Raw genomic sequence first — 21,655 nt, forward strand, 5'->3', positions numbered from 1 at the left:
CAAAGTTCTGTTGAATGCTATCGATGCTAATTTCATAGAGAAATCACCTCAGACTTATACTCTGAGTAAGAATTTATGTATACCTTAACATTAAAGCATTATATTATCATACTCGTTCGTTGCGTAGCATATTGTTGTTATCAACAACGTTTCGCGGCAGGGTGATCATTCGGCTGAGGTGACAATGTTGATATATGGACCATATGGTACAATGTTTACAATCGTGCCTCAATACCCACCGTAAGTAATTATTTATACCGAATTCATGCATAACCATAATAGTTATGTAGGTTTCAACGCAATCGATGTGGCTTTGAGAGTCAGAACACACATTGTTACTACTACTAGCCACTCCTTGAACAGCGCGGAATTCCTAGGTGCGTAAATAACTTGCACCATTCAAAACCCAGCTTTACACTTAACGGGGAGCTGAATTACAACTTTGGATCTGCCTGATCTAGCAATAAATAACTGTAAAGCATCATTTTGTTCCAGCTATCATCATAGGCCTTTTCTAAGAAGAGAAGTATTTTGCCCTTAGTCTTATTGACGGACTAATTTCTTCACACAAAACCGTTAGTAGCTTATACAGACCAATTCCTAGTCCATACAACTCCACCCTGCGAAGCTATCTGAACCCATGCCACTGCTGTCTTCAATTGCTATCTTCTCAAAAATGAGAAAATTCTAATTAGCCCACTGAAGCTGCATAATAAAAGAATTTTGGACAGGTATACTGGCATACATTTTTTTGTCCCGGTTATGTTCGATGAAGCGTTCAACACAGTTTCAGCCTCACTTCCCCGTATACGTAGATTGTCAATAAAACAAATAGTATAGAATGAAGTTCACAGTTAACTGTGAATGACGACACTCAAGGATTTGCATTGAAAAACAGCAGATCGGAACTACTCAGCATCAGAGACACATCGGCCGAGGTCCACAACGTCGGGAGTCGCGCGGAGCTTGATGACAGGTTTTCTTGTCGGGAATCTCATTATCATAGGCTGTATGCATATACTTAGGCGACTTGATGACAAGCTGCACAAAAGAGTTAGTCTCACAACTTGTAAGTTCACTTACCCAATGATACGAATTGACTGAGCCCGCATAGGGACACGTGATTCATTGACAATTTTAATCGCTGAGAGATGAATTGTGCTTGCCCGGAAACGGGTCGGGTTCATACGCATCTATATATGTTCGACCTATTCGAGATAAATATTAACAGAATTTAACTGATTGTAAGGCTATTGCCTAATCCCAACGTAGATACTGCACAAAATGATGGACATTTTTCTGTAGAGTTGCTTGAGGCAAACGGTCGTTCTTAGTAGTTAAGATTCCATCCACAGTCGTTCATGGGGTTAACGAAAACAGAATTTACTATTAATCCCAGTTGTTTTTTATTACTGTTCTAGGCTCGGCGCTGAATCAGAAGAGATGATTGTCTCATGGATACTGTTTTATAAGTGGCGTTCAGCAAGCACTAGAATTGTGTTTTTTTTTTTTTTTTTTTTCTAAATTAAAGCAGTAGGCTCATTTGATAAAATACACAGGTATTAGAAATTGTATCAGAACAGTTTTTTAAATTTTTTTTTCGAATATATTATCTGAGAATAGACAAATGTTCCACTACGATACATGATAGAGTATCATAAATTCAGGTTGAAATTCATGTACGAATCATTCAGGGTGATTTATTGCTTCCTCGTGCCGACAGTGACAAGCCACAGACTGCTGTGACTGTGTGTGTCCTTCATCCCGCTAATTCAAAATATACGATAATTTAAGGTATTCACTGACGAAGATCTAAATGCTGACATTCAGTTTGTATTGAATGCAGTTGACCATCTGTCGTTAGATGTTGTAGCTTTCCGTTGATTGCGACAATAGACCATACGCATCCTTCATATATAGGGGCATTTTGAGGGATCGACAGACATGATATGAACACGACGCACAGACAGAGAAAACGATCATTTAAGACTCGAATATTAGACGACGTTCTATAAACGGCCATTGACGAGCTTGTATCGGACAAGTGTGTCCCCAGACGATCATCACTGAAACATGTCAACATGCTGGATCTTTTAGTATTCTATCTAGACTACTGCAGTGTAACGCTTGATACAATTAAGTATGCAGGCAAGGTTTCTAGGGCACACGTAATTATTATAGGATATTTCTTATAGTCGTCACACGTTATTTCGACAGCTAAGACAGGGCTGTTGTTTCTTCAGTTTGGCTTGAACACATGCCTATGAAGTGTACACGATTTTGATCTTTTGTCTTTTTCCATCACTTCTATTAGCATATGAAAACCAGCCCTCCATTGTGGCCGTGAAATCAGGACCAGCGCTGCTTTCTCGTTGTTTGTGACCATATGGATGTTTGTTAGATCCGCTTTGTAGGCCTCACTGGTGGTTATAGTCTGTCTTAATTAATAACGACGTCGCACTGATGTTGATTATGCCAAGCTGAGCTGACGGCCATCGTCGGTAGACCGACCCTCCAGAAGAGCTCCACAACACCCGAAGTAATGAAACAGAGCAACGGCACTGAATAGAGCTGTTATTCATCGCCAATACAAAACTGAAGTCAACTAGTTCTATGCGGTAATATGGGAGGGAAAGAGGCTGCATGGAGATGAAGTCGAGCCAAAATTAGAGGTTGTAGCAAGCGCAATCGATTTCTGTTAACGCTGCTCACTGTTGGCCATCATCGTTGGTCATCTCCGCCCACACCGCGCCATCACCTCTTCATGTCCCTAAGTATAAACAATTATCAAAGTACCTGCGACCCGTTTAAGCATGACAACATGATATAAGGGTAAGCCGTCTTTCTCTTGGTGCTTGCCTACCAACAGCTGAGAACCAATCCACTCCGTATGGCGAACGCTGCGAACTGCCCTTTATCTAGTATCCTATTTGCAGAATTGCTCACTAATTCTGCATGAATCTTTTTTTGTTTGTGAGAGACACGCAGAAGACTACGAACATTACTAACGGTGCTGCCAGAAATTGGCATGCTGTAGTTCTCAGAAGCTGTGTTTGCAGAGCTCTCTATGTAAATAGCGGAGGCGTGTCAAGAAGCTATCTGTGACGGCCACTACTGACGGCTAACCGACTATAAGATGTTATATATGATACTATTACCTTTGATGCTCACTAATGTGTCATGAGCGAGATTGTTCCGTGGGCGTTATCGCTCACCTATGAGGACCTAGGTCGTGCGTCAAAGATCAAAATTTGCCAGGACCCAGAGCCAGTTCCGACCTTATGGGTAAGCTCAAAAAGATCGACACAAAATTCGAGTCATTGACGCATGTTTTTGCTTAAAAGTGAACTGGATCCTTGCTAACGCGTGTATGACTGCTTATATATATATATATATATATATATAGATAATGGAATTTCGAACATTGGAGTTAACTACTCTTACTCAACTTTCATTCACTCTCATAGACGACCATAATCTGTTGAGGAACAACTTGCACTTAAACACAGAACGTGGTCGTTATCAGGTTGTTTAGAGCTCGGTTCAACTTCGTGATTTGGTGTTGCCGGGCCAGATCTGGAGTCTGATCAAGATATATGATTTTATTATAATACATGTGTATTGACTTAAATAGAAATAGACAAATTGGTTCAAGTTGTATTTGCCCCTTGTAGAAAAAAATTGTCATGTTTACATCGATAATAATATTAGAGATCGTAAAATCATTGGGCAAATTACGGATTGTTACGTATGTAAATATGCCAATCGCCTATATACTACCTATCATGCGAGACGGCGCTGAAAATAACGATGCAGCATGAATAAACAGATGATATAGATGTTACTACAGAAACGGAGCAGAGACATAGTTGTATATATTGCTATCGTTCATTTTGTTCGCTAGATCGTTCACAATTCTCTAACAGTGACTTCAACTTTAGCAGACTGATTGTAACGAAACAAAACGACGAGCTCGACGATGACGCCGATGAAGGCAAATGCTTCGGTTGAAGCCGCTGCAATGTTATCCATTGGACGCGCAGAATCTTTCCAATGTCTCTTTGTCGCCTACAACAAGAAGAAGCCTGAAGAGAGGGTCTGCCGCGAGGGGCTAGATAGTCGCCGTAGAGAGCCCATCAACAGACGTAAAAAAGGCCTATGGAAGAAGACATCCAATCTGAAATTGAGGGACGTGACGAGCATGTGAAGTTTCAGCGAAGTGACCGAGATTTACCATGTTGTCGTACCATCTTTTGCTTCGACAGGCGATCGAATCGAATAAGTACAAAACAATCCTTAGTAAGACTAGAAGGGCCCCTTATAGCAAGACTGCTTAAAGAACTCGCATGAAAAAAGATTACTGTTACCAGCGATTATCTGTTGCCCCTTGCTGAACCATTTGATAAAGCAGCGCTACACATGTATGTCGGCTGTTGTATATAATGCAACACTCCAATGTGCTCCAAAGTCAATGTGGCAGGATTGTACGGAAACGCAGTAATAGCCAGCTCGTAGCAGATCTGTGCTAAGAGACCTTGTCTGTGAGTGCGATCTTGCTTCGTTTGTGGTTATCAAGTGTGATATTCGGCTGCAGGCGGCTCATTATCGGCCGTGTGTGGATGAAGGCACCGAGTTTAAAATACAACGACGCCGACGCCATCGATGACGACCTGAATCGAGGGCTTAATGCGAGCGACGAGATGCCGCAGTTCAACGTCAACCCGCCACGAAAACTGCCGAGACTTCGAGGTGGTCTCAAACGAGAAGAACCAGTGGACATCGATCTCAACGACTGTGTTCTCTTTCATGTGCGTTCGATACAACCCGATAAGGCATGAAAGCATGCCTGTGCTTAAAAAAGCAATTGTGTACATGTAACTATACCACACACACTTACCACGTAGTCAGATGCGTGCCCGCCTCCTACGACCGTTTATTGACCGATCTTGGCCTTTATCGATACGAAGCGTCTCATTGACCTTCTGACATCGTGACACATACATACACCCATATATATATATATATTGTTGCTACTGCTTGCAACAGTTTTCTCGGACAGTGATAGTAAGACCATCCAGATGAACCGTAGACTCACATCAGTCCAGAATGGCTCGTTTTTCCGGAATAGCTACAATGCTGATGTGGGCTGGTTGGCTTTGTCGTGTGCGATTCGTGCTTTAGTTCACATGCAGCACGCAAGTGACTAACGCCTACTATTTAAAATGGCTAACAACTACCTAAATGGCTACTGTTGACCGCTGTAGCTTTCTCGGCGTAGGCAACGTGGTTGTAGTCGTTGTAGTTGCTTAGATAGTGCTGCTCCAAAATGACGCGCACTGATGCAAACTCACGAACCCGATAACGCTTCCTCTGGCCCGTGTGAGAAGGAACCAGCGACAAGCCTGCGTTCAGACGCGCGTGGACACCGCAGTTACATAAATGGATAACGCCGTGTAGTCGTAGAGTACGTTGAGCAGAGATGTTGCTGAGTCCGCAAAGTTTCGCTTATCCAGGCCCAATTCAAATCGAGTTCCCGGCCAAAGATAATGCGGTTAATAGTCCCGACTCCAAGTTCGATGAGATCGCTGTCGAGTTCCGATCCCTGAGCCGTACCTCGCAGACAAGTCAACAAGAGCCCGGATCCAGTAATATTGGCAGCTGTCATGAGTCACAGGTTCGAATTCTATTAAAGACGAGTTTTTCAGACAGTTTAGTGGTGTTGCAAATCTACATATTACGTTGCTTATGTGACTCAGTTCATAACTATGAGCTCTGCGAGCTATAGACCACATATATTTCGAAATAAGGCATGCATTGGGTCATATGAAGGACCGAGTGGAGTGAAACAGCAAGAGAATAAGTACAGTTACCCCTCATTCTGCGATGACGGCGCGATGCCAGAGGCATGTTAGTTAACACAGACCATCGTCACCAACGGAGTTGTTTTCTATTAGAGTTATCCACCGGACTGTATCATTTATACATATATATATATATATATATATATTTTTAAATCTACTAGCTCAAGAAAAATCAGTACGGTATTATACACTTCTGCTGTTAGTGCGCGACAAGTGTACAAGTGAGAATAGGACAGCGTTTTATTAGCCCAACAAGGTGCACTCATTACCTAAAAATGACAACCATCGTATGTGGGTCTCATCGCCGAGTCGGGTCGCAAAATTTTTGTTGGAAAATTTCTATAAGCGATCTTAATATGTCGATTGAATAACGTGCCAGAGTTGTCGGTGTTTTACACGTAGCGCATTGTAAACCTACTACTAAGCGACGTGGACAGTGCAGTACGGATCAAGTAATTTAATGAAGAGATTCTCTGAGACGAAATAAGTGTTGTGTTAGTTTTTTTGTTGTGTATGTTTATCAAACCCTAATATGATAACGCCTATGTAATTGTCATTCGTTATCTTTTAAACACCACCCTGCTGATGATAGTTCCGACTGTTAGGTGAACTTAGGCGATTGCTTTAATCAGATGTACGAGAGGAATATGGTGCAATAAATGTTAGCTGTTTTAGACTTACCAGCATTAGACGAAATTTTTGCATGCTTTCACAAAAAAAAAGTGTTCTCAGTCCAAAGACTCGAGATATTTGTTTAGCGTTACACCGAATAACACACAATTTCCATTTAATGCTCATTACTTTGACATGCATAAATGTGTACGTCTATGCCGGGAAGTTCATAAAAATTTCAGCTAAACAAAACTTACGATGAAACTACTTTTCACAGCTTGATTGATCATTTTAAGGGCATTTTGATTACATCAGCCGAATTAAACGGTAAGATGACTGTATATATTTTTTGAAGTACTCACAGCTTCAACTTGAAACTTTGGGGCGGGAGGAACGAATGCACACGTACTTATTTAAAAACCAAGAACATGTTCTCCTTCGACTTTTTTGCGCTGCAACCCCTGATGTATGGTCTTGTCTAAACAGAACCGTATGGAAATACGTATTCTATTTCGCTACTGTCGCACTCCCACGTTGCTCGTAGAAGCGAATTATCTTAAATTATTCAACTAAAACGTAGGATATTTGACAGGCAAGGGATGGTAATTTTCAGTTCTGAAGATTGCAAGCAAAGCTGAGTACGGAACCTCAGCAAAAGTTGCAAAAAGTTTTCACCATCGACTGCCGCAACTATTTGTTCAAAAGAAAATCTACCTAACTTAATACCTCGTGTAGTTACTTACTTTCGAGCACGAATGCGTTTCCCAGATCGGTTTTATAGCACGACGACGTTGTGTTTAAGTCCAAGTATTTTTGTATAACCCATTGATACATCCCGTTCAAACAATGTCGACTCAAACAGCAGCATGTGGGTGCTATACGATTCCTCCACTAAACAAACCCATCCTCAACACGGCCGGCAATTCGTCGTGTGGCGAGACGCTGCGTGGCCTCATTGGGTATTCCAGACAGGCCTTAAAAAGGAACGAGGCAGTATGTTAACACTCATGGTTACTATAGACTGTTTTATTATACCGATATTACTACTCTGCTAAAAATGATTGCCAGATTAAAAGTCAACTGTTACGATTTACTATCTTTTATAAGCAGCTATGAAAAAGCGTATTCACAATATACGTGGATTTATGTAGTTCATCTCTACGAAGTTACAAATCTCTATGCTTCAAATTACAAGCGGTTAGAATTTTCGGTGCTACTAGTTTACCGAATAACGGGTCTATGACGTAATGTTTACAATTGTTATTAAATTTGTAAGTGAAAAACAATTTGTGTGTGTCCAACTATATTACAATCGTACACTTCACTGATTCAAAGTGTCCGACGCCACTATCTATTTCGCCAGACATAAGTTTTCTGCTACCAAAACATACACGTAGTTCTCCTTTCGAACACCCGATATTGCTGGTCGGTGTAGCTACGGCCTTAAAGTCGCGTTTCAAAAAAATAGTACTATTTGTATCGTTCGCAGGTTTGCTACGGGGATCCGGACGGGCAGGATCTGTCGGATGATGTCAAAACGGCGGAATTAGCTGCTAGCGACGGCGGACGGGACCCGGAAACTAACAGTTTTGGGACCAATCTTGCCGTGCCACGTCATAGCGAGGTTATCGGCGAAAAAGGTAACAGCAACATGAGCCTATTCATACTAGTGTATCTATGAATGACGCACATTCTGTATGCGTTAATTTTAACGTCGACTGAAGCGTAGCGTATTCACGACTTGAATGAGAGACATATGCAACGACTCACTGCAGTGACCCCAAGCATGTGTTCATTTTTTAACTAGAGTCTATTGGTACTGACATGTGAAAATTGCTTTCGAGGTCATTTTCATGTAATTCGTATCAGCAACACAGGAGAAGAACGCAGAAGTTGCGTAAATGATAAAGTTCAATAGAGCTTGGTGGACCATTAGCTGTCAAGGGGTCGCTCTGACTTTCTGCGAGGGTGAGGTAAACATTTTTGTTGTGCTCATGTGGCATTGGGTTTGACGATGCCTTTACTACTCCGTTTCTGAAAAACCTATTTCCATTAAGTATGTACACTGTCTTGCCATGCGTGGTACAATGCTCACTGTTGCCACTACAAACTTCGTTGTTTTGTATTGGTCTCGTTTCGACCGTTTGAGAATGACCTTTTGGATTGATGAAGGCTGATGAGGCAGTGCTAACGCGTTTGCCTACTAAGCTTCAATGAAGCAGTCTGAGTTCGAAACTGAGTGTAGTCATACAATCTTTCGTTCTGAAAGAAGCCAGCCGTATCGGCAGTACCAGGCATAAAAGCTTAAATTATGTATTTAGAGTTAGCATGGTCAGAGAGCAGCAAAAGTCAAACCCGCTACTGTCCAATTTTGCTTACCGAGCATTTAAGATTTGACCTTCATTGGATAAAGTCAAAAATATGCCATTGTCTTAACTCCAACGGGGTTTAGAACCGACGACATTTGCCACGTACAGATATGACAGTATCCTACCTTCCGTCCACTTCTGATAATGTAATAACAGCCACATGGACATTGGATCGTTTTTCTGAGTTGAACGGTTTGTACTAAACTGGTTGTACCAAATGGAACAAGCACTCTCCTAGTGAACTCATTGGATGGATGGTGGTTAGAAATTATGTAACGATATTAGAATAGTCAGTAATAGAAGTAATAAAAATCAACACTGCCGAAATAAATAGGCCGGATAAAACCGCTCAGATCCAGCGGTATCCCTGAGCGTATATATAAAAATTACGGTCACCTCGCTATCATTACTGTTGCAAACAACTTTGCCACTTCCAGTTCGCGGTATCTGATAGTAGTCGTACAATCGATTTGATCAGACTGTTGTCCAGTTCACACGAAATGCGAACTAAAAATTATAAATCTATCGGGCTTTGATGTTAACGCTGTAATAAATTTTTTCAACATTTTCACTGCTCGTTAGGCTCTTGCAGAGCCTTACGTCTTAGGACAATTGTAGCTTAACAAAAATGTATAGTGATAATTTTAGCTTTCTTCCATATTGTTCTATTCTAGCAGTGCTCCCAATCACATCAGAGCTGCACAGGTTATCACCTGCATAAAGTGTCGACTTTGTGCCCTTTAAGTGGCTATCTTCATATGTCTGAATCGAGTTGCCAAGCGTCCAGTAGATTGATTTTGCCGATCTTTTGGAGGATGCACACTCATTCAAGTAAGCAGCTATTAAATAACGCTCGAGGGGAAGAGGGGAGGTGAACTTTGGGGCACCTTATTGAAATACCATCGTGAGCAAAACCTGAACCGTGTGTTTTCGTCTCGCCCCTTCCTGCTACAAAGGTCTCCAGTGTTTTACCCTGATTTAATCTTTTTCGCATAGCCATTAAGCTCTTGTCAAGAAGCGTTGTCGGACGCAGAATCAACACGACTTGCGGAGTTCAAGGCCAGTGGGTCAAGCTTCAGCTTTTAACTAACTCAGCTGACACAAATGCGAAAAGAAGAGCTACGCTCACTTGATCATAACAACCGAGACGAAAGGGAAGGACGATAACTAGAGGCTTACCATACGCAAACAAAAAATAACTCGAGACCGTGTGCAGTCGGTTGTCCTCGCGTGTACCTTTGTTAGATGAGTGTCTATCGTGGATGTGTTAGACGAAGGGCATTCATTAGAAAATCTATTTTAGCTTGCTGTAACAGACGTGAAAAGATTGATCGCTAAGTGTTTGGTAAAAGACAGTGTGCTAGCATAGAATTTTACCTGTTAAGAGCCTAAACTTAACTCTATATTTTACCACGTAATAACTCAGGCTCCGACTGCTATAAAGGTTCCGACTTTGCTAAGGCGCACTTTCCACAAAAGATCCAGGTGCGTCCGGTGTCAGTTACGTATAGGTGTTTCAGCCGCTTCATTTAGCTGACCGGTCTACGAATGAGCATTGCCAGAAGTAGCAATAGAACTTGACAACGATCATACTTGCATGTAGACAATGGACGAAACAATAAAACAGAGATCTAGGACAAACGCTGTAACCGACTGTATCGTCCCTGGTTTTTGTTGGAATGGTGGAATCACGGAATGGCGCGCGATATATCTTATCTAATAACATTGTTTGCTAACAACGGATGCTCGATAAGCACTTAGATCTTTGTTTAACACTGTATAGTTATTACGATAAGATGATATGAGAGCGCCATGCACGTTCAGATTTTACTGCGTGCTTTCCAGCACCAATATGCATCTCTCTTTTGTGATGCATTTGTCCACGTTGCGAAAATCTATTGATGTATTAATCTTCGTCGCCTACGTCACAAATACCGCTATCCAAGCAGAGTACGCGCATGACGACACACTTCGTATCTTCAAAAGACACATAGATCGCAACTTCAAAATACGAATGTATTTAAAACGCTTACTTCACCTAGGAGATACAGGTTTGCTCAGCTAGACGGCGGCAGATAATTTGCAGCGGTTTACTAAATCTCTGGGAAAAGTACCGTCACTGCCGATTAACAGTTTTCGTGCTGTTTTTTTTAACTGGTATATTTTATGCTAACAATAGCCTTAAAGTAAGAAGATAAATATTGTTCAATTCAAGAGAAGTTGATAAAGAAAAATACTCAACTAAGCATATATTCATGCACATATAACCACTAGGCGTCTGAAGTCCATTAAGCGGTTTACTAATTGTAAGGGATGTTCGTATGTAAGTACGTAAAATGGGGTTCGTAATTGTACAGGTACTAGTCGGACGGTTTTTCCCTGTTGTAAAAGGAAGATTGGACCTGCCGTTTTGGCCGTACGGTAATCTTATAAGGATTTTAGAGAGAGCGCTTGAAAGGAAGTAAGATCTTCAGAGAGACCTCGCATTGTCGGTGATTACTCCCCAGTTGTTATTATCGTATTGGTGTTCACTACAAACAGTGTGTGTTATTTAAAGCCTAGGGCTGAGCCTACATCTAAGTTTATTTAATGGACACGGCTGCCGTGTCCATTATGTCTAGTTACAGAGTGCGCCTCATTATTCAAGGCTTGTATATCTCGGCAAAGCCCAGTATAATATTGTAAATTAGACAATTAAAAAAACTCGCGTTTCTATAACAAAAGCAGATTTAAATATAGTTGATACGTTTCATATATTTAAATGTAACCCCTTACTATTATAATGATTATGATTGTTGTTTCAAGAGTTAATACAAACATCTTTCACGGAAATGAACAGTTTATTCAAATGGCGTAAAACCATCTGGCAGTAATATTCTTGGCCTCTTGCTTTGCCAAGTACTTTCATAATAGGAAATCTTTATAACGGCGTACCAGGCGAAAAGGTGTGTATAAGGGTTCTGACTGCTAACTGATTGATCCGTATTATATTTTTTATACACTCCAACTGTTTTTCTACCGCAATTGCGTCCTATAACCTATTGGTATCGTATCAAATAAAACTATCTCCGTAGGTTTCATTCACGCGCCTCAATGAGACTGAAAAAAAGTGCTCAGTCAGTGATCTATTCCTAACTTACAGCAAATAAACTGACTTTTCCCTGCTGCAGAGTCTTACGTTTACAAACATATACATGTTTGTAAACGCCTACAATTAGCGCCTGCAGAGATTTTTTGGCAGATAACAGCACAGTCTTCAATGCAAGGATGATCCTAAAAAAGTGTTTTTCAGATAGATTCTCCGAAACATTAACTTACTCAGCTATACTACCGAGACAAAATAAAAATCATAATTTAGCTTGAGAGCTCATTTGTGTAAATCTGCTAACTGGTGACATGGATCTGTATTGCGCGAGTGTCCAGATGCAAAATACATACGATAAACGTACAGAATCGATGTCTTTCGTCGAATCAAAGATCCTTTCCCTAGTCTGCGACCTTTTTGGGCTTTTCTCGTTATTGCCGTTTGAAATCAAGTAACGTGTAAACGTGGCCACATCAAATCCCACCAAATACAACAAAAAGCAATACAGTTTTTGTTGTGTACCTTACGAATACAAAGAGCACATGTATTGCGGTAAACTGTGACCCTTTAAAAGATGGTCTTAGACCATCTTTTAGAGGATCACACTGCGACTAGTTGACTGAGTCTCGTGTCAAGCTTTTATCTCCAATGTCGTTGAAGAGCATAGCTATTTCTACGGCTATTTTAGAAGCCAAAAATAACGTTGCGTACTTAACTAAATACGCTGTATTGATACCTTTCGCTAAGCTCTCAGTGGTCATAGGATGGCCAAGAGCACCTGTTTATCAAAGCCAGTATGTTGGGCACAGGATGTTACTCGTTTGTACCTGGTTAGATGTATATCAGACAATACAAGGAGCGGCATCCCAGAATTCCTGATGTGTTTTTAAAATTCTCATTTTGAAGTAAGTTGAACGAAATCGAAAGAGATCAACTAGTACATATTAGCACGATTTCTTTATGCAGTCTCGTTAATACAATTAGTCGAACGAGTAAAACTTGAGGCTCTCTGCGAACCTTGGCAGCTCCTCAACGAAATTCGTTTTTCTTGAATGGTGCCATTTAACCGTCTTCTAAACTAAATCAGCTTCCAAATTGTGTTGCAGCGCTCAGTAGATAACAGGAAGCTCGGTCAGCTTCCAGTCTTCTTCAGTGTTACCAGTATATAACAATGCCTAAATTGGCAAAAACTTCGCTATTGTGCCAACAAGGTTTCTTACATCTCACAAAATTGTTTTTTATTTTTAGGAGAAACACATGATCTTTTTGTTCACGGCTAAAAAAGTCTTGCTTAGCAATGCGAAAGGTTAATCAACGAAGGGGCACATATTGATAAAACGTATCTAAGGAGACATATTCGATTTTAGCGTATCATCCTGTGAAACGAGCGTGGAGTGTCAATTGGAGCGTCGACGTGAAGGATAATGAAAGCCGATTACCAACGCCGGAGCCGCCGGGTGTTCAACAGGGGACATTGCCTGCATTAGGACATGCCACTCCCGGCGGAGGCCACGGGAACATTGGAGGCGGCCATGGCAGCGTCGCTGGTCATGGCGAAGGCAACCTCGATGATGGGTACCACCATCGTACGGCTAAGTAAATACATTTTTTTTATATAGCAGAGTCGACTGTATTGCAAAAATTTGATATAAGGGATCCACGCAAAAAAAAAACAGTTTTTGCAGACTAAATTAGACAGTAATGGTCTGGCGAAACGTCCCAAATCAGAGCTTTGAAACGATGCATTATCAATATCAACTTACTTCCATGGCGTTTTGAAATTCAGTCGCTGTTATCGACATTAGGCGAAATTCTCGTCCTCTATCGCCATGTCACCTAACGTTGTTGTCGGGGTTTGGTTGCTTTTAATAGATTAGCAGTCAAACACACTTCGCTTATGTGGTCTCTCCATAAAAAGACCCTTATATAACTGGGGTCCCAGTATACATATATAGGCCTTCCTGGAATTATTAATTGATATGTATCCGACCGACCGAGTAACATGCTGCCTCATTGTACAGAATCGCAGATTTGCCAGTGCTGATTGGTCCGTTGTATTGCCATGTTGAACTTAGGGCAACTGTGAGAATGAATCAACTATTTTTAATCAAGCGATGTTTGACAACCTCCAAGGCCAGCCTTTAGTTCTAGTATATCTGCGTAAGGAAGTCCTTACTTTTCCGTGACGTGGACGTTTGAAAATATAGGACATCAACAATAGCCAACAATATTATCGTCTAGTTTATGATACGGCTTGGAAACTTCTTCCATTTTTATCGCGATTCAAATATCCCCGTGCAATTCGGTATTTTGTTCATGTTACCGTAGCTTAATTTCGGCTACCGTCATAGCATAAATTTGCTTCTGTTGAGAAGCAGGAGAGCCTAGATAGGACAACGTTTGTGAGAACTGGATTGTTCTACGATAATGTTTCAAATATTATTCTAGCAACAGTTGGCCTGCTTTGTCGTAATAACAATAAGCCTAAGCTGATATTGGAATGACTTCTCTAACTAGGAGTTGATGAGTGCCTGTCGTTTTAATGCTATCATCGACAAAATTTCGTTCATTAAGGGTATAGCTACCTTATTCGAGGTGCGAAGATGCAATAAATTTCTTCCTTTATGCTTTATACACACGTAAAATCGTCGTAAACGGACTTGACTTCAAAGGATTTAATTGTATATCCGCAAAACCATAACTGCGCAAACTCCAATATTCTTCCACAACGATATAATTCGAGTGCGGAGCATGAATATGCCGGGTACTGTTAACTCATTGAGCGTAGCTGAAAAGCTTTACGTCCGAATAGAAGCTTTATTTTGCAACGAAAGTTGCCCTGAAACAGAAAACGAGTTAGTTAGGGACAGGAAAGGAGTTTCTATAAGGAGTACATACAAACGGCTAGGCTGTCCTTTACCTCGTCCTTCTGCACCATTTACAATATGCAAGGGAAAAAGAGAATAAGCTTTTACTCAAACCAGTTAAGAGCTAGAATTATCTTTTGCCTGTTCTCAACTTCAACGAATCATTGTAAGCAAGAATTGTGGTACTCTAACATACATTGAATTTCTGCTATCAGTCTGATTCAATCGTGTCACAAGTAACAAAACTTCGATTGACCCTGAACGCCGGCTAAAAAACTTGTTGAAGTGCGTTTGTAAAAACATCCTTCTAGCACAGTCTATTTCGACGAATGATCACGGCCCTCTAATACGGAAGAAAGCTTGCTTACGTTAGCCTGCAGACTGACCCCCAAAATAGTGTAGACACGTTATTTTAGGGTCTATTTAGATGAACTGTTGGTCTGTTATTACACTATCGGAACATCATGCTTATAAATGCGACGTCCTGTACGTGTCGAAAGAGCAAGGTACGTCGCACTTTAAGCTTTTCTGGCATGCAATTATGTAGTATAACGATAGTCGTGTCGAAAGTACTTCAATAAAAATCACGATGAGATTCGATTGGTGCTAAATTAGAAGAGATAGTTTCAATATCGGGGATTTTAAGGGCACCTTTGCAGGGTCGATGGACAAACGCACGTGGAAAAAAATCATGACTACCCCCCATTTGGTTTGGACAGGCAATAATCACCCTATTTTTATCATTCACTATTAAAATGTAATTATTCGTTTTGTATGTTTGTTTTAGACCATCTTTACGTTGTCTTTTCGTTAGGTAACTCTTTTCCTTGTTCTGTTACCGGTGAATTTCGTTATTGTCTGTTTTATTCTGCATTTGTTCACTCGTTCGGTTCACGTACATTCAATTTGCAGAAAATACCTGAGCTCAATGCTAAGCACGATCTACTGTGTTTTCCTTGTCTGTATGGGTTCAACATTCTGCGCCACCGAGAGCGTCCTCGAAAAGCGCCACGAGCATGGGGTGAGTTTTTGCCGTTAACGCTGCCGCTGCTATCTGTCGAGTAGCAGCAGCAGCAGCAGCAGCAAATATGGTGAACGGGCAATCGTTATCTACCAATGTGCGCCGGCATACACTAAAAGAGAAGGCGGGATCTGCATGTCGCTATGCACGCACGAGTGTTAGGTAAAGGGTTGCAGACAGAGAACGAGCTTCAGTGAAAAATGGTGACTGAAAAAAGAAGGACAGAGGAAGACACAAAGAATGGGGGAGTTGGTTAGGCCAGCGCGCGTCAGCGTACCGCCGAACGTGGAGCTAAATTTAAGTGAGACTGGCTAGAGTCAAGCCCTTCTTTATTCCCTAGGATCCTCCCGTGAAAACTCAATAACCTGATATCGGCCACCTCACATACAAGAAAGAAGGCGCAAGATAGGGAGAGACTTAGGAGGCAACGAGAAGCGGGCAAAGGGGGCAGAGCGGAGCGTGACCTAACGCCATGGCAGAAGTGTCGTCGTTAGAATGTACGAAGAAAGTGGATGGGACCGTGCGCTAGAAAAAAAATTAGGCTACACTGAAAAGACACGGCCTGCTACTGTCGACGTCCTTGTGGTAGACGGTAGGCAAATGCGTTGGTCGGCGGATGTATTAAGAAAGCCAGTGTATACATCCAGAGTCTGGAAAGACAGAAAAGATGGGATGAGCAGGCTGGAAAGGGGGAGAAGAAAGACGTATTGACAAGACAGCTATTCACAGCAAATAGTGGCTGAAACGAGGGCTTTCTTGGCTACACCAACCCTCAATAGAATTTGGCCACTCTGAAAATACCAGTCCGTTGAGCGCTATACTAAAAAGAAACCGTTCCAACTGCAGGTACCGCTAGTAGGTATCTACTGTAACTTTTCTGCTTGCATGACGTGTGTAGGCATGAGCCAATCTATTTCTGTCGAGTTTTGAAAGCCCGTCGTTTTGCTTAATGCCAACCCCGAAGCTAATGGTTGCCACTTACGCTATATTCTTTTTCTATTATTATCTAGTCTTTGTCACTCGTTGCTGTTGTGTGATGTAACTGGAAATATCTAATGATGTAGAATTCTCCACACTCCTATATTATGCATTTCAACGATTAGTCTACTTCGTCAGTATGTTGCTAATTACATGTCGAGCATCGGTACAATCCCGTATTCCCGCAGTGTTTCATAAACCTAAATAGGATTAGATAAACTTTGTCTAGAGACCTAATTTAGAGGGCGGAATTTTTAGCGATTCACATTTTAAACTGACTGTCGTTGTGGAGGCGTCATACGTCCTCTCGTATCTCAGAATTAACAGATTTCAGGATGATGAATACACAGGAATCTCCGTAAAGTTCCACACAGTAAACCTACTTACTAAGATGCATTCTAAAAATGCCACTGCATATTGTCAGCGTCTAAAAAATGCACATCTTTTGTCTTCGCAGAAAAACGTAGGTAGACGTGCTCAGCTGTCTCTCGTGGTGAATGCCGAGAATGGATCACTCGATATGGAAAATCTCTAATATGTCTAATTTCATTTTTGTCGTTCTAGGAAAGGAATCACTCGGTGAAAATCTTCAGTATTCTCGTTTCCCTTATTGGAATAGGCTGGCTGTTTGCTCTGCACATTGACATTTTATGGTACAAGAACTCCGCCAGTAGACAGGTTGGTTGATTGATTAGTATACGGTGAATGTGGAAATTGCTGTTTTAATCAGCTCTGACGTGTCAGCTGAATCATCCGTTCGACGGGGTATTGTCTAAGGGGTAAATAGACAGCGTTACTGAACACAATCAAATACTGTGCTGCAGATAGAAAAGTTCTCAAGATAAAATTGTTCGATCTTCTTGTTATGCCCGGTCGCACGTCGTGCGATAGGGCCAATGACTACAATGAAAGTCTTGAGTGATCTTATTAGTTAGTATGCCGTTTAACCTAACCATATGTCGTCGTATTGGTAAGGTACGATCTCGAACAAGGCCAAGTCAGGGGAATCTTTATATGCACTCGACAGCGAGTGTATTTAAACAGCAAGCAAAACGGAATCTTCAGCCTCAGCTATGGTTTCTCGAGGGACGCCACAGCGGTAGCTTTTACCTTAAAGGCGGAATGGTTGGTAAGTGCATGGTTCTAAATCCTTACTCATTCGATAAAGGCGATTAATCTATGCTAAAGTAGCTGGCTGGTAGTAGACGTTGAGGTTTACCCAACGTTACTGACTGAGAAAACGTAAATTGCCGTTTTCATATATTCGTTAAATTTAGGTCATAACTAAATTGTAAATATGAATTGCATCTAAATGACGAAATGTAAAAGCGCATCCAACGTCGACCGTCATCCTCATTCTGCAACAGGTTCCTAGGGTCGTATATGGTAGATGGCGTGGGTTACAGATCGGGCTACGTTCGACACATGCCGTTGAACTCAATCAAAGACAAACAGAATCGCCCAAAGTCTCGTTAAGGTCTATTTAGACGTCGCTTAGCGACATTACCTATGTAGTTTATTCCAAAACAATATGTCCACTGTAATTTAACTAGACCATTCTTTTTTCATAATACAGTGACTGGTGCCAGTTATTTGAGTGTACTCCATAACAACTCATTACGTTACGTATTCGGAAGGACCTTAGTGAAGACGTCGAATTTTTTTTAGCAGGACGAAGCACCTGTATACCATCATCTTGACGTAGGAGCAGGTCTTTCGGACAGATGGGTCGGACAAAAAGGTACTACTCTGTTCAGCCCCCAAACTTATCGCCAGTGGATCTTTCTTGTGAGGACACCTTAAATCTAAAATCTAGGCCAAAACTGATCACTTCGAAAGGATTACACATTTGCTGCACTTTGCAAACCAGTAACCCATCGGTAGCCATTAGGTAGGAAATCATTTTTAACACGCGCGGCAAGGAAAAAATCAAAAAAAGCAAAAGAGTATAGATACTCTTTTGCAATTTATATGTTATATGTGAATAAAATTAGCTAGCAGTAGCTAACTGCAATTTCTTTTGAAAATTCGCGCTTTATTTCGAAACTGCTTTGTCCTTCTTGAAATACAATTTGAATTTTTTTGCTGTAAATCCTCAAGTGATCCGGCTGCAATTATGTTTGCCGGCGGAACCCACTGTATTAAACGCGAGTTATGTTCTCTCGGTGCTACTAAGTTAACTGTACTGAACATTAACTTATTGACGCTAAAAGAACATATAGTAACTATATATATTGGTAGCGTTGTCTATCAGATATCATTCGACGATATATCCTTTCTTCTTTGAAAGTTCTGTTGAAGTCGAGTAGATATGCAGCGTATTGCTCGTAAACGGAACCTCATATGTAGAAGATAAACAAGCATTTGTTTATCTATATATAGCACACCATATATATACGTATATATATCAACGGTGTTTATGTTAGTTGCGGTGATTATATGACATTTATGTGCTGGGCGATATTAACGACGCAACGCGTCCGTTCAGCCCTCCATATCAGCCGTTATCACCAGAACATCTGCGATGTCTTTCTCCTCGTTCAACTGCTTACGCCTTTCTTATCCAAGTCTCACCAATATTCCTGTGTTGAATTTCAATGAGAAAAGAACCAATTGTCGACAAGGTCAATCAGACATCGGACTTTTTGCAGACTGAAGAACTTCGACCCCTTCTGAAAAAAAGATTTTTCTACTTTGACTCCACGTTGCCGCCGCTGCTGCGTCAGCCTATTCCCTTTAGTCCCATATCTTAAGCAGGCGATTTATTATCTTTAGCTGAATGCCACGTCTTATGCAGATCGCCACCCCCGCAGCCCCTGACGTTCCTGTTATCAGATTAGCTCTATTTCATAAGTCCAGAGGGAGCCAGCCCTCATACGAGCAGCTCGTCTTGGCGCGATTCAACACGAAAATAAAGGCGTTCAGCAACCAAACTGAACCTCAATTTAATTACGAGAACAAGGCATAAAGGAATATAGGGTCAGCGACACGAATACCCGCTAACAGCTAGAATTGTAAAACTAGGTTGGCGCAAGCCACTGTGGAGTAAGTCAAAGATAAATCAGTAACGAGACTGGAAAATAACTGATGGAAACTAACAAAAAATGGACTGAAAATACAAGTAGTTATCTAGTATACCATGCAAGAAAACATTACATTGAACTAGCCATAAACGAGGAAAGCTATTGACGGCCATAGTTTCATCGATAGTATTTCAGTTGCCTAAAATTTGTTTAACAGCAAGATAGTACTGCATAATTCTCGCGCAATAGTACATGTCTTTTATAGTACTACGACGCTTTCTGTGTTGTTCAAATGAGAAAGAAAGTCATCTAGGCTTCTCAGAGGGCTGAATCCAAATCAAAACAAGATGGCCTCTGATCAGTTGCTCGCATACAATCATAAAGAGAGAATGTTACTCGCATATCTACAACGTCATCGACTTTACTGCGGCTGTCTTTACTTTCAGCCATTGTTATCTTCGTCAAAAAGCCATCGCGTCTATTGCAGTTGAGTGATACCGTAGGGAATTCATCTTGTTCAATGTTCTTCGGTCGAGAGCGATCCATCGATCGATTAGACAAACAGCGACGCTAGCATTAATGACGATCGGATCTTTCTCAGATTTCTGATCATGCAGCCGAATTTTTGCCTATTTGCATTCTTAATGTTGAAGTTCAATGCCATGTCCACTGGCCGGTTTTGCTCATCGCCTTCTTTATGCGATACGACCCTGTTGTACTGTAACTGTAGTTGAATAGATGGAACATTGGCCCATGTTACCTGTTTCATTACTGAATATTAATTTATTGTCCGTTACATGAGAATATTTATTTCAAGACATGCATTCAAGTCTCAAACATGTATTTGGTTTCTGTATATGTGGCCTGCGATTTTAAGGACTAAAGGACGCAAAAATTAAGTACGCACCAATGTCTGGAAGTTTTAAAGGGAACATGCTTTTGCTTGACCTGTCTAAATGTTTTTGATCCCGTTCGCCTCCGCTTCCAGTCGATTTTGAGTACCTTCGTCTCTTCTTTAATTTAGGCGATAGGATAAATGCTAGGTGCTAAATTCTTTGGCTCCTACTGGTCTTATTTCAGGACCTTGAATTACCTACCGTTAATTATCTAATTCTTGGATAATAGTAGGCAGTCATTTTCTTTGTAGCTCATTGTACGTTTTTAACAGCTCCGTTCGCTATCGTGAGTAATGCAAATGAATAGTAGTACTTTATACATTATTCGAAATCAAGTGTTAAAGAAAAAGCTCATCCAAAGAAGTAATACGGGCTTTGTACAAAAAAACAACGCATTTCAAATATGAAACATACCAACGATACGTTGAAAGTAACATCAGTGATTCCTATCACTGGATCCGATAGTTTTGTCCTTACTATCGAAGGCTCTACTTCGAAACAAGGAGGCCTTTTGTCTTCTTTGCTCAAAGGGCATTTTTGTTTGACCGATTATCGGCTCTGTGCGATGAGTCCTCTTTAATGAAGGTCTCAGTAATAGAGATATGGAATCTTTTACATGCAACGGACGTGCCGTACGTCTTCGCACGTATAATAGACAGATATAGTTTTCGTATTGAAATGGCTAGCTTACCGGCGGACATCTTCACCGTTCGTCATACATATAATCACCATTATCAGATTGTTACATAAAACCTAATTTGGAGAAAAGTCGAATACTTACGGGTGCCTAGATAAAAAAGAACTAGCAGACACCGAATAGTTTTTCATAGATAGGTAGATTTTTGTGTTTCGCTGAGCATGAGTGAACTCACCGGCTTCTATAACTAGCAGTGCTTCTTGCTGCTATTATTTCTGCTTCGATTAAACGAATTGTCTCGGTGAT

The 21,655-nt window shown here is 41.1% G+C and overlaps 1 protein-coding gene across 10 annotated transcripts in view; it reads left to right on the plus strand.

The window, feature by feature from the left end:
- Positions 1–21,655, plus strand: part of LOC111255342 (proton channel OtopLc-like) — a 73,558-nt gene that overhangs the window by 36,403 nt on the left and 15,500 nt on the right. For 5 of the 10 annotated variants that reach the window (XM_086978309.1, XM_022817215.2, XM_086978308.1 and 2 more), the window contains 5 exons: positions 7,963–8,113; positions 13,295–13,523; positions 15,707–15,815; positions 17,358–17,471; positions 17,769–17,922. In XM_086978309.1, the coding sequence (XP_086834435.1) occupies positions 7,963–8,113; positions 13,295–13,523; positions 15,707–15,815; positions 17,358–17,471; positions 17,769–17,922 (757 nt within the window). The other 5 variants (XM_022817211.2, XM_022817213.2, XM_022817216.2 and 2 more) reach the window with 5 other exon arrangements.

This window comes from Varroa destructor, unplaced genomic scaffold (assembly GCF_002443255.2).
Source record: "Varroa destructor unplaced genomic scaffold, Vdes_3.0 BEIS01000001.1, whole genome shotgun sequence".
NCBI lineage: Eukaryota > Metazoa > Arthropoda > Arachnida > Mesostigmata > Varroidae > Varroa > Varroa destructor.